This window comes from Silene latifolia, chromosome 10 (genome assembly GCF_048544455.1).
Source record: "Silene latifolia isolate original U9 population chromosome 10, ASM4854445v1, whole genome shotgun sequence".
Taxonomy (NCBI): domain Eukaryota; kingdom Viridiplantae; phylum Streptophyta; class Magnoliopsida; order Caryophyllales; family Caryophyllaceae; genus Silene; species Silene latifolia.
In genome coordinates, this window is record NC_133535.1 from 5,000,275 (window position 1) to 5,014,837 (window position 14,563).

At 36.2% G+C, this 14,563-nt stretch overlaps 1 protein-coding gene across 2 annotated transcripts; it reads right to left on the bottom strand.

Moving 5' to 3' along the window:
* Positions 1–203: 203 nt before the first annotated feature.
* Positions 204–11,422, bottom strand: LOC141604830 (putative disease resistance protein RGA3). Of its 2 annotated transcripts, none has more exons than XM_074423346.1 (2): positions 1,543–4,288; positions 204–483 (listed from the first exon to the last, which is right to left on the bottom strand). In XM_074423346.1, exon 1 carries the CDS (start codon positions 4,275–4,277, stop codon positions 1,554–1,556), a length of 2,724 nt encoding a protein of 907 aa, XP_074279447.1. In that variant the 5' UTR covers positions 4,278–4,288; the 3' UTR covers positions 204–483; positions 1,543–1,553. The 2 variants fall into 2 exon arrangements, with proteins under 2 accessions (XP_074279447.1, XP_074279446.1); XM_074423345.1 differs by lacking the exon at positions 204–483 and adding an exon at positions 10,666–11,422 and having other exon boundaries at positions 1,405–4,539.
* Between the last annotated feature and the right edge of the window lie 3,141 nt (positions 11,423–14,563).

Consider the following 14,563-nt stretch of genomic DNA (forward strand, 5'->3'; position numbering starts at 1 on the left):
TTTTCTCTTTCAATTTCTTGGTAGTGAATCTCATATTATTGATTATGTTATTTGATGGTAATAGTTAATGATGGCGAGAACCTAAATAATGATGAATTCTAGATAAATCGTTTAGTTTTGATGATACGTATTAAGAATGCTAACATCAGTTTGAGAGCAATCAAACAGCAAATCCCAAATAAGAGTAAATGTGAAGGACTCTTAATGTGTGCCCTTAGGGTAAATGTAAAAATCAACTCATTTATTCCATGTTTAGTAAAATATTCCTTTAACTCTTTCTATATTTAGACTCTTAATCTGTGCGCTTGAGGCACACGTTAGAAAAACCCACACACAAGAAATTTTAGTACAAATACGGAGAACTATCCAGCTATATATGAGGCACCCAAACCGAGCTACATGATACGGAGTAACTCACAACGCGACTCCCGTCAAGCTCGACAGAATGCAGCTACACCCACCTCCAACAATCTCTAACAATCTCTACAAAATAAAATAAAGAGAAATGAAATTTAAATCAGAATAAAAAGAACAAAATTTGGGAATACATCTACGTGGAAATTAAAGAATTCAGAACAAGTATTTCAAATAAAAATTTGACGATGATATACTTACGATTCACTTGATGTTTTGAATAGCCACAAAATTTATAGAATATCAATAAATGGGATATGCGAGATCTTGCTCCAATCAGAGCCTATCATCTTTGACACAACTTTCAGAAAGGATTGGACACCCCCAAATACGCAGTTTCCGTAATCGTGTCATCTGTAAGAAAACCTCCTTTGAAGGTATATCTTTCAATTTCTTGCAATTTCCCAACCATAATTCCTCAAGAGATGAAAGACGACCCACCCATTCCGGAAGTTCTTCCAAGTCATCGAATTTCCTTATGTACAACTTACCTACCTAGTTATTATGACACGATGATATTAACTGAGAGAAAAAAAAAAACATCGAAGAAAAATCTTTTGGTCATTGCATATTCGGACTTGGAATTTGTGATTTTAATATAACCTTATTGACGAGCTTTTCTTTGCGTTAATTTTGTAAGTTAAACGGCAAACATTTTAACAATAATTATGGGAACTTGATGAGAAACTTTTTCTCAAGTCTTGTGCATCTTCCATTTAATAATCGTAATCCCAAGTTTTTATATGCCCAAAATAAAAGGCGAATGGGTAAAACGGTTTTAAATCACTCTTAATATAAAAGCAAGGGATAATTGACCTTATTAACCCTCTTAAAATAACTTCTACACAAGAAAAGATGATCAGATAAGGAAGAATGAAATTTAACACTCACCGCCCCCCACAGGTCACATCCAGCAATCTATAACCTTCCTTTAAAAATTAAAATAAAGAAGAATGAAATTTAAATCAGAATAAAAGAACAACAAAATTCGGGAATACCTGAACAAGCACTTCTTGAATTACCTTAAAATTTATATCAACAAAATGCAGCAACTCAATTACAAACCCATAGTAAATCCTCACCTTACATCCAGCATTTCATATAAAAATTCCACGATGATATACTTACCTAGTTACGATTCACTCCATGTTTTGAATTTCCTTAAAATTTATCTGAATAGAGGGGATATGCGAGATCTTGCTCCAATCAGAGCCATCATCTTTGACACAGCTTTCAGCTAGGAATGGACACTCCCAAATAGACAGTAGTCTTAATCGTGTCATCTGTAAGAAAACCTCCTTTGATGGTATATCTTTCAATTTCTCGCAACTTCCCAACCGTAATACCTCAAGAGATGAAAGACGACCCACCCATTCTGGAAGTTCTTCCAAGTCATCAAAGTTCCATATGCCCAAAGATTTAATCTGAGTGAGAAGTTGAAGTTGTTCAGGTAGTGACTTTATATTTGGGCATCCTTCCAATTCTAATTCACGGAGAGATTGATTTTGTAGAATGGGAGTCACATCAGAGAAGTATAATTCTTGTTCCTCTTTATCACTAAACCTGCCGGTATTCAATCTCGTTAGGTTAGGAAGATGTTCAACCGCCTTCAACATGGAAATCATCAACTCTATGGAATTTCCAGTTTTAGATAGCTCTTGTAGACCCTTCAACTTGCTGAAATCTGGCGTTGGGCCCTTTACAGATGGACAGTCAATTATTGTGAGCCTCGCCAACGAAACGCATTTTTCCAAGCTGGTAGGGATATTACTTAGTGCTTTACATCCCCAAATAAGAAGCCAGGTAAGGGAAGCGAGTCCATTGAAAAGATCATTTGGAAGAGAAGTAAGAGCATGACAGTTAGTCACTTTTACCGTCTTGAGAGATGCAACGAATTGCAGCTCACCAGGTAGAGACACAAGCTTCTCACATTCATATATCTCGAGTGTCTCAAGCTTCAAGTTCACTTCAGGTGACAACATAGACGAGGGATTTTGTTTGGTAATCTCCAACGATTGGATGCCAACATGTGAAAGTTGTAGTGTTTTAAGGGATTGGAAATAATCCAAGGCGGGAATTGTTTCTAGCTCAGGACAATCTTCAAGTTTAATAACATCAAGAAGAGGAAATACAATTGTTTCTTCTCCTGTGGAGGGCAAGACCCATGTCTTCAGTGATTTGAAATTGAATATCTTAAGCTCTGTCAGAGATGGAAATGACACACGATTAACCTTGTTATTGCCTTGGTTCAAAGGAACAGAATAGAAATCTTTTCCTAAGCTTTCCACTTTGAGTCCACTCAAAACCAGATATTTCAGACAAGGTAGATGTCCTAGTGTAGGGAGCATCTCGCATCTACTGCAATTCAGTAACTTGAAAGATGTGAGATTTTTGAGCAACGAGGGGGAACTTCCACCCTCGGACACAACTGCCATCCTCACCATCCAGGAAGGAAACGTCAGACCAAAGAAGTTTTGTAATTCCAAAGATATTATGTTTGGGTGAGGTTGAAGGCCATCCAAAACATCTTCATCATAGCTCCCTCCGCTAATTTCCTCTCTTTCCTTCGCCCAAGCTAGGATTATATTTGAAACCTTGGCTTTTCCAGCAAGGTCAGCTTCCCTTGCATTATCCTTAGTTTTCACAAGTTCTAGACCAGATATATGAATCTCTCCCATAAGCTTTTGCAGACCCCCCAATTCATTTATAGACCATCCATCATCATCATCATCATCATCATCATCACCACCCAAAGAAAGACGGGGTAAGGTGTGGATATTAGTTAACTCTCGTAATCCTCTAGATGCGTGCATGAGAGTAGTTGTTGGGATATGAATTAAGTTAGTCAGCCTATACAATATTGCTGGGAGGACCTTCATATCAAAACAGTCAAGAAGTCTGAGTGTTTGCAGAAGGTAAAGTTTCCCGATTGAATCTGGCAATGTTTCAATTGGATTATATGAAACACTGAGGAATCTAAGATGTTTAAGCAAACCAATAGAAGAAGGCAGCTCTTTTATTTCACATGCATCGACTGATAGAGTACGCAGGTACTTTGCATGGGTCAACACATTGTGTGGCAGTCCATTAGAAATTGTTCTCAGCTTCTTTAGTGTCTTTGTTATAGGAAGGTTGGATAGAGCTTCAACATCTTTCGTATCAATAACTAAATGGCGACAACTGTTAATTTTCTGTTCATCTTTTGGTTTCCAGAACAACAGATCTTTCCCAGAAACATCCACGGCAAGATCGTACACTAAATCATGCATGTCGTATTGCATGTGATTTACTTCATTTAGCAATGAATAATTCAGTAAAACCATTAGATACTCCTCACCAATCTCCTCCATTGTCAAACTTTTTGTTTCAGACTGATGAAGAAAACCCTGAGCCAACCAGATATTCACCAATTCATCTTTATCCATCACGTGGCCTTTAGGACGACAAGCAGCACAGTAAGCAAAACATTGCTTTAAAGAGGGACAAGGCAAATGGTCGAAGGTCAACCTTAGTGATGGGAGGATCTGGTTTTCATCATTTTGTGGCAAATCCCATATCTCACTTTTTTCTATTAATTCCCATTCACTTGGAAGCTGCTTCGATTGAAGTATACCTCCGATTGCTTTTATGGCTAAAGGGGCACCGTCACACTTCTTAACAATCCTTTTCCCAATTTCTTCTAAAATTATAAAATTTGGAGAAGTTTTTTTAAAAGAGCCCAACCTTGCTCTTCTGAGAGTTTTTTTAACGAGTGTGTTACAGCTCGGGATCCCGTTGTGACTTCTTTGAGACGAGTGGTGATTAAAATCAGACATCCTGGAAGTCCCCCGATCCTCTGCAATGCATTTTTCAGGGAACTCCATAACTCTTGATTGTCGCACCATACATCATCAAGGACAAGCAAATACTTTTTATTCTTCAAATTTTCTTGAAGTTTCTTTATGATTGCATCTATGTTGGACAAATTTCCTTTACTTGATGTAACATATTCAAGCATCTCATTCAGGATTCTCGGGATCGGGATGGTGAAATTATCAGACACACTTATCCAAAGCTTTTTCTCAAAATGAGCATCAATATCCTTGCTGTCATATAGGCATCTTGCAAAGGTTGTCTTGCCAAGACCTATTACCGCGTATAGGATCAAACCAAATAGTCAGTCAAACAAAGTACCAAAATAAATACCAACTCATAAAAATTATCTTCAACTTTTCATTATATAGAGACATATTTGTATTTTGATACGTTTTGTCGAGATTAACTCTCAATACCTCTAAAATTAGAATTTGTGATTTTCATTATTTGGAGACGCATTTGTACTATGATACGTTTTGTCGATTATACACACAGTGAGATATGTGATCATGTGATGTTGATTACATAGTGAGATAAACAATGGTGTCAACCAGTTAATTGAATAAAAGTTTGAAGGTAGACAAAACATCGTCGGTCCTCGAGCCCTCTGTTTCAATCAGTGCCAAGCTTTAATGGAACCTTATTTTATACATGTTTTTTATTTATTTTTTAAGTTGGTCTAATACTCCAAGGATGATGCTAAAAATACATATTCTGTTTGGTTAGCATGTTACTCCGTATAAATCTTTTGTACAAGGTTTTGATTTTATGAAAAGTCTTTAATTGTTGTAAGGTAGACTGTTAATATTAATAACACATATCTACTGAGTTTTGCAAATGAGTATTAGTTTATATTCGGAATTATCAACCTGCCTAGAATCCATGATACGTGAGTACATGGTGGTTTATGGCTTATTGTAATGGTCGTTAGTTCAGAATTTGCTGCTTTTTTTATTTGTTTCAGTTTTTGGTGAATGAGTATTTACTTACCTTCTAAACTATATAAGCATGGTGGCCTATGAAGCTATGAGTTATGACATATGAGTACTTGAGAAAAAGATTAAACGGTATAAGACATTCCAAAAGGAAATAGGTAAACAAATAATCCAGACAGAGGTAGTAATTCATTTTTGAATGAATAACTATAATAAATTGTTGGGTTATAACCCGGTATTTTTTCAAATTCTACATGATAACCTTACTTTTCAGAGAACACACGTGGTAACTTTCAACTCTGTTAATACGCATTGCCGTGACCCTTAACTTCTTTTCCAATTGAATTTTGAGATTTTCTACAAGGTAACCCTCTGTTTTTTTAAATCCTACAAAATAACCCTATTTACTTTTTTTACAAGAGAAACACTCTTAAAAATACTCGCTTAGTTCATAAATTTATTATTCTTAGTACATTTTTCACTCGATTACTCCAAAATACGTGAACTTCTAATGTGCTTCTAGTAGCTTTTAATTAATTTCTGACTTTTCAAAAGTGGTTTTTTATCTCCCTAAATTATAGTGTTTGACCCAACTTCTACTTTTACAATTAAAAAAGCACCTAAAAAGCTTGGGCAAACACCCCCTAAATTGTTGTTTCAAAAAACTTTTAAGTCCATCTGGTTCCAACACATTAGAAGCTTCTGGAGGTAAGTCTTTTACACATTATTTTCAATTGGGATTCTCTCCATTTATGCCTCTCTCCATTTCCTTACATTTCTTATTAACATTCAAGATTTCGTTTTAAAACGATCCAACGGTTGATTGTTTGATGAGTTGGAGGATGAATAATGATTTAATATTGTTGCATTAGAGGAAATTGAAGGAAATGGAGAGGATCCATACTCCATTATTTTACCCCAAATTATCATATACACCAAAATCATCTCTAAATTACCTAGTTTGGAAGTGTTGGAAAAACCTATTAATATATGTAGGAAATTATATATTGAGTCGTCTTTGTCATTGCTCTGTTGTCAAGTTTCTCAAAATTAGTAGCTACCACATTGTCACTTGCAAGATTCGATTTAAAAAAATAAACCAAAGTTATCAAAGAAATAAGGTATTAACTAACTAATTTCTATGTATTTCAAAACTGTATATTTTTAAATTGATCAACAACTAATTGCTCGAACAAATATTAACAATACGATAAAAATATCAAAAGTAAAACCGATAAACCCGTGAATTTCACGGGTTACAAACCTAGTTGTGGCTAAAAATGCTTAATTATTAGTATTGTTAAAATATGACATGATAAAGGAAGAACAAAACTAAAAAAAGTTCTTCCATTGTACCCATGATAGTTTGAGAACATAATTTAATCACCCCTCTTTGTATATGGGTGTCACATCCCACTTATAGGCCTTATTTTTGGTAGATAATAACATATTAGGTGAAATTAATATATTTCGATTTAGACCCTGTTCTTTTGGACTGGAATTTTTTGAATGAACTGAATTAAGAGTTAATTTGTGAAGAGAAGAGCTAAACTGAATTAAATGAAGCTGACAGAACTTAATAGAACTTAATAGAGCCAAAATGAGTTGAAATTGTCCAAAAGAACAAAGTCTTAATCGTATATTGTAGATTGACCAATCAATCTACTAATTTCGCGTGTTTGGTTAAAGCATATTGAGATAACATATTGGTCGGAGGGTGATTGTTGAAGGCGATTGCATTAACGTAATTGACGACATCAAGTTTCGGAAACATGGACGCATCGATGTTTTCTTAGTTTATAAAGACATTTTTTCCTTATGTAATTGGTTTGATACGATTTCTTTTGCTTTTACTCGTAGAAACTATAATCGTTTAGCTCATGAATTTGCTCGCGCATCTCCGTGGACAATAGGTCGAAGATGCTGGAGTAATTCAATTCCGGAGTATTTGATGTGTATTATTGCGGCTGATTCTATGCATTAACCCATTGTTGGGTTTTTTTTTTCTAAAAAAAAAAAAAAACCCAAAATCTAATAATGGTACCCAAGAGCACTTAGATAACTGGCGAAGAGTTGTTCTAACTTAACTAGAGGTTTCGTGTTTGAGACTTAGGAATGCAGGAGTGTTAAAACTCATCTAGGAGAGTTTTACCACCCTAGTGGTTCACCCTCCTCAGTGGTGGAGCGAGGGGGAGACTAGCAGAGGCGGTCGCCCCCGCTGGGGTTTCGAGATTTAAAGTTAAAATTTTCGAATTTTTTCGACACCCCCTTATATTATTACCCTTTCGCCCCGACTGAAATTTTTCACCCCGCTAACTTCAAATCGTGGCTCCGCCACTGCCCTGTCATTGTCCCTACTTAAATCGAGACTAAACCGGATGATGTAAAAAAAATTAATAAAGGTAGTTGTTGAGCTATGATTCTTGATGATGACAAGTTCCCAATCCTTTGTTCCTTCTCATTCATTGTTTTGGCAAGAGTTCTAATGTTGGAGGTTTGAACTACATCCATCAAAGAGGTTGGAAGCTGCTATACTTGTATGTCCGTCTTTGTCTAGCAACATTGTATGAATATGATTCTTAAGCTCACTCGTTGTGTTCTGAACAGTGTCGAAGACTGTTCAGCACTGAATGGTTCACCAGTACAGAATGAAGAAGACGTGATTTATTTTGGCAAAGAAAGAATTTCGAATAAAATATTTTCTGAATAAAATAGTTTGGCTAAGATATTTTTATGATAACTTTCTGGTTGTTTTGAAAAAAATATCTTTGGAAAATATTTGGAAGATTTATCTTACAAAATAAGTCAAATTATTTTATTGAATATTTTTATTCTAAAAGATATCATTTGCTTTATCTCTTTGCCAAAAATATAGGATTTGTTTCCAAACTATTTTCCTATATATATTTGTAGTTGACCATCCATCTGATTTACCGAAAAATAGAGCATTAGAGATTGCACCAAAAGCTTTTGTCTTGCAAATCATTCTTCACGTGTATTTTAATCTAAAAATCATTTGCAAAGTTTTTTTCGTGTCCTGTGAACCATTCTCGTGTGCTTAAGTTTCTCATATTCATAGGACTAATTTGTTCTCCATTGTTCTTAAGTATTAAACCATATAAGGAGACAAAGTTTGTTGTAATTTTCTTTTTGTGAGAGAGTGCTTTTTGGGTACGGGGTTGATCGTGGGGATTTACTTTGTAATCGGGTTTGGTTATAAAGTGAATATTAATAAGAGAGAGGTGGACGTAGACCTTTAAAAGTAGGTCGAACCACGGTAAAAATCTCGTGTCTCGTGCCTTCTTTTCGTTTTGGTTATTTTCATTTCTCGTTTTACTTTTCTTTTTGATTCACGCGCTGAGTTATCACAGTATAGGAGAACTCTGATTGTTTGAACAGTTTCCGTGACTGTTCATTTTGCCTGTATACCGTGCTATTATCGAACGGGCCAAATTGACAAATTGGTAAAAAAAGTGAGGGGCTATGGACAAATTGGTAAAAAAAGTTTATCTTTGGACAAATTGGTAAAAAAAAATGATGAATTGGACAAATACACAAAAAAATAAGTAATCATCCAAATAATTAGTGTGTAATTAGTTACTTACCAATTTCGGGTCTGTTTGTTGGCCGGGTAAGTTTCGGGGAGCAAGAGGATAGTGTTGAATCGCATTCAATTTAGGTTAGTTTTTAATAGTTCATGAAAGGTATTGCATTTTTGGGAGCCCGAATATGACTCGGAATCGGAATTGACCCGACCCGACCATGACCCGAGCTTTGTTGACACGTAACTGACCCGACCCGAAATAACCCGATCTGAAAATACTCAACTTGAAAATGACCCGATAAACATAACTCTAACTGACCATATGAAATCACAATTAAATTATTTACGTTGCAATAAAAAAAATTAAGGGATATTCTACGTGGTAACCCTATGTTTTTTTCGTTTTCCACATGGTAACCTCATCTTCACCAAAAATGTCTTTGACTAGCCATAACTCAACCACGAGTTCTGAAAGCAGTGATTTCTTTTTTCAAATTGACCGGCTTTACGAGATCTTTTAATCTAAAAAAAAAAATTGTCAGTTTTTGAACTCGTGGCAAGAATTACGGTCAGTTAAACTTTAAACTTTGACTGACCGTACCTCTTTATGGCGAGTTCGGAATGCGACATTTTTTTTTTCAAATTGAGCGCTTTTATGATATCTTTGATTTGAAAAAAAAAATCGTCGCTTTCGGAACTCGTGGTTGTGAGTTATGGCCAGTCAAAGACGTTTTTGGTGAAAATGAGGTTACCATGTAGAAAACGAAAAAACATAGGGTTACCATGTAGAATATCTCAAAAATTAATCATTAAAACTAAACTATAAATAGGTAATAATCTAAAATGCACTTTTTGCTCTCTTAATTATTGGCCTGAAAATGACCTAGACCGAAATAACCCTACCCGCTTAACCCGAAACAGATCCGACCAACAAACACTCAAGTACCGTAAAAGTCCCGACCGAAATAACCGACCCGCTTACTCAAATGACTACCAGTCCAACAAACACCGCTGTCCGAAACATACCTGATCAACAAACAGACCCGAAATTGGGCAAGTAACTGATTACACACTAATTATTCGGAATGCGACATTTTTTTTTTTTAAATTGAGCGCTTTTATGATATCTTTGATTTGAAAAAAAAAAATCGTCGCTTTCGGAACTCGTGGTTGTGAGTTATGGCCAGTCAAAGACGTTTTTGGTGAAAATGAGGTTACCATGTAGAAAACGAAAAAACATAGGGTTACCATGTAGAATATCTCAAAAATTAATCATTAAAACTAAACTATAAATAGGTAATAATCTAAAATGCACTTTTTTCTCTCTTAATTATTGGCCTGAAAATGACCTAGACCGAAATAACCCTACCCGCTTAACCCGAAACAGATCCGACCAACAAACACTGCTACCCGTAAAAGTCCCGACCCGAAATAACCGACCCGCTTACTCTGAAACAGACCCAACAAACACCGCTGCCCGAAACATACCTGATCAACAAACAGACCCGAAATTGGGCAAGTAACTGATTACACACTAATTATTTGGATGATTACTTATTTTTTGGTGTATTTGTCCAATTCATCATTTTTTTTACCAATTTGTCCAAAGATAAACTTTTTTTACCAATTTGTCCATAACCCCTTACTTTTTTTACCAATTTGTCAATTTGGCATCGAACGTGAACAAGTTATTCGCTTTAATTTCACTTTAATTTTCAAAAGGGTACTTAATTCACCCCTTACCCTCTTAAGTACCGGATCGATAAACTCAACCGTAGCTATTGTGTTTTGATAACTTGACCATGTTGTCATGATTTGGCATACAAAAATGGAAGAGAGCACAAATAATTTTTTTTTTTTGGGCAGCACAGTACAAATAATTGAAGTCTAAAATGAGATAGTAAGATTAGGGTATACCTCCAAGTCCGAGGATGGCAACCGTAGAAATGAGAGCTTCCTCATTACTTGGGCTGCACATTATCTCTATCAATTTCTTCTTCTCTTCTTCTCTCCCCACAAATTCAGTAGCATTAGCAGCTGCATGTTGTCGAGCTTGACTCAATCTCTCGCTACCTTCATCATTATTTGAAGACATCCCTGTAATCCCATCTTTTGTGATTTCCACTTGCTTGAGACCCATGTTTTGGGCATTCTTGTCTAGTTCATCAAACATGGCTAAGGCATCCCTAACCCTGCGAGACATCCTAATCCGAAATACAATGGGATTGTTGTTACGACTGAATAAGCCTCGGAATTGCTTTTTCTGCTCGCGTTCCCTTCGGATGATTTCATAGTCGTAATCATCAATGATATCATCAGCAACATAAGCCGCATCCTTGACTTTTAAAACCCAATCGTTGACCTGCCCTCTCTTGTCAGCATGTTTTGCGCTCTCTACGTCCTTGAGAAAGAGTTGGAGGTTCGAGAATTTGGTCTTAAGCTTTTCAAGCTCATCCTTGAGACCCCACACCATCTTCATCTCTTCGATGGTTCGACCCATTAAAAGCCGACCCGTGGCCTTTGCGGCATCACTCGCCAAGCTGATCGCCGCCGCTTCAGCCATCGCAATCTTTACGATTATTTATTTATTTATTATTTATTTATTAATAAAGTTATTGTAAAACACAGCCTCTTTTCATTTTTGAGTGAGTAAAGAGAACTGATGGATAATTGGGAAATATAGTTGGAAATTTTGGAATATAATAATGGATTTTTGCCGTTGAGGCACGTGAGCAGACATAAAATTTGTACGATCAACACGCTAACACGTGAGTACATAGTAAGTTGTCGGATTCACATCAAATTACTATATTGACTACTGTCTAGGTGTAAGTCTTGCTTGCGACGGATCGCGGGTTGCGACGGGTAGTTTGTGAGAGGAAATGGGTAGAGGGGACAAAGGAGGGTCCCCCCATGTGCTTCCCCCACTCAAGGCAAATGGGTAATTTGTGAGGGAATATGGTATCCGTCTCTTATTTGTAACGGATACCTTCCGTCACAAATAAGAATTTGTGACTGTCTAGATAGATATTCCCATTGAATTTGGAATAAGACACAAATTTTGGAGATCTCGACAACCTTTGTAAAAATCGCCAAATTTCAAATGTACAAGTTGCGCTCGGTTTTTAAGAAACCAACCAACTCGAAGTCACGAACGTTTGGAAAAGATTCCAAGTATTATTCTTATCAAATACTACCTATTTTATTCACACCAATGATAACATGTAAAAATACACAAATTCTTATTTATGATGGTCGATATCCGTTAAAAACCTATGACATGTCAAATAAAATCTAAATGAGAGAATAAAAACAAGTCATTTGTGATTCCCTATATATTTTACTTTTTTTTTATTCAATACTATAAAGGTTCATATTTTACCATTTATTTTTATGTTTTCGCTTAAGGGTGGTTAGAATATGATACTGTGCTCATATTCTTTTGTTAAGGTTTGAAACAGGTGAGAGATCAAACAATGATAACAATAACAATTGACACAATGAAGGGAGTATAATTTCAAATCAAAATTATTATCCGTGAGTTATTTTATTAGGTTTTGTTCTAATATAGAGTTTCTCTATTTTCTATTAACATTATTTCTTATAATTACAGTAAGATAAAAAAATTAACATTAACATTAACAATAGTGCTACAACACTTTGAACCAGAGTGAGAAAAATATATTACTCCCACTATACACTTATGTTCACCCCATTTTATGAAAATACTCCTCATATATTAGAGAAATGAGGTGAACACTTATGTGCGGAGGGAGTACAACATTTAATTGTACCATAATGTTAGCAAAAAAAATGATTGTACAAACTAATAAAAAAATTTCTCATTTAAGACGGCACTATCCATCTTTTAAGTCTAAGACGGGAGAAGAATCAAGTCGACCAGTACGCCAACACATCTTTCCAAAGTTTCATGACACTTAGCCACTGTAAAATTTCATGAAGCATGGCAAGGAAGCTAAATACACACTTTTTCCTTGTTAAAAATCCTTCATCGACATTCACAACATAGAAACAACACTCCGATGATACAGACCAGAAAGGAAGCACGCTAAAAGCGTCAATCGAACAAAAGCAAACTTCTTTACATCATATCCTGCAACAATATGCAACTTAGCACCAAGACTCCAATATAAGAAACCACAAGGGAAGCACACTACACACATCAATCGCTCGCACCAAAGTAAACTTCATTCCTACTTATAATAACAAACCTCCATTATAAGTAGAACCAAGAACGCACACCAAACACGTCAACTCCAAAAAAACCTGCTCCAACCAAGAGAAAAACCTACATCAAGGTTTACGTATAAGTCTGCATTCAGCGAAGTAGCAAAACAAATTAAGAATGGGATGGGAAAGAAATAATGTTCACCCATGCAATTCTAGACAATTCATTTTGGATCATTCGAAAACATTATGTGTGCATCTTCATTTTCAACACAGGGTAAGTTAAAATATAACTTACCTACCTAGTTATTATGACACAATTAAAATAATTGGGAAAAAAAACACCTAAAAAAATCTTCTGGTCATTGCATTTTCCGACTTCAAATTTGTGATTTAACTTTGCATTAATTTTATAAGTTAAATGGCAAACATTTTAACAATAACTATGGGAAACTTAATGAGACTTTTTTCTCAAGTCTTGTGCATCTTCCATTTAATAGTCACTTTTTGCCCCAAAAAACACGGAAAAAACCGTCGTTCAAAAGAATTGCTCATGATTAATTTTGTGTTTTTCTTTCATCGACCAGCTTCTTACTTTAAACCACCACGGTCCTATCTTTGCCGTAACAATCATCGATCCTTGGTCAAGCTTCACCGATTCCAACACCACCACCACAACCATCAATTCTAAAGTTATGTTGCTCAAACTTGTTTAGAAGTATCCGACAGGTGTGCGTGTCCAAGTGTCAGACTCGACTATTTTAGGGGGGGGGGGGGGGGGGGGGGAATCAGGTCTTCGGTCTAAAATGAAGTGGGCGAGTGTCCTACCCATATCCGAGTGTCGAGTGTCCGACAAGGGTATGTGAGGTAATAGTCCTAGCAACATAGTTAATCTAAAGTAACTTATTCAAACACTTTCTTTGTACAATTACAAACCCATAATAAATCCTTGCTCATGTAATTGTACGTAAATATTCATTTCAATAACATAATAATTCTTCACATCTTATATGGTATCAACCGCCTTCGATCCTACGACCTAACTCCTCAATCATGGCCAATCACGCACTCATCCTCCCCAACACTGCCGAACCAAATACTCCTATCATCTTCGTCAATCTCTCTCAATGCAAAACCCTCACCACCACCAACTACACTCAATGGGCATTCCAAATTCAATCCTTCCTTGAAGGATTAGAACTTTTCCAATTTCTCGATGGCTCTCACCCATATCCCGCAAAAACTGTCATCGTTGAAAATAAGCCTACCCCTAACCCTGCCTATTCCTCTTGGTCAAGACAAGACCGTCTTCTACTTGCCTCTATAGTCGGAACTCTTGATAGTTCCATTGCCCCACTTGTGACTCAAGAAACATCGTCACAGGCTGCGTGGTCCACCCTAGCCTCCACCTTCGCCAACCCCTCGAGGGGTCACATTCTTCAAATCAAAACCCGACTAGAATCCATCACCAAAACCTCGGACCAAACCATAACCGAATACATGCACAAAATCCAAACCTGCACTCTTCAACTAGCTAACCTTGGCAAACCCATGGACCCCGAGGACATTATTGCCAAGGTCCTCCGTGGTCTCGACTCCACTCGCTACCGTGCTATCAAAGAAACCG

What these genes read in the sequence shown, in the direction of transcription:
- LOC141604830 (XM_074423345.1), bottom strand. Translation starts at nt 4,298, where the DNA reads ATGGTGCGACAATCAAGAGTTATGGAGTTCCCTGAAAAATGCATTGCA.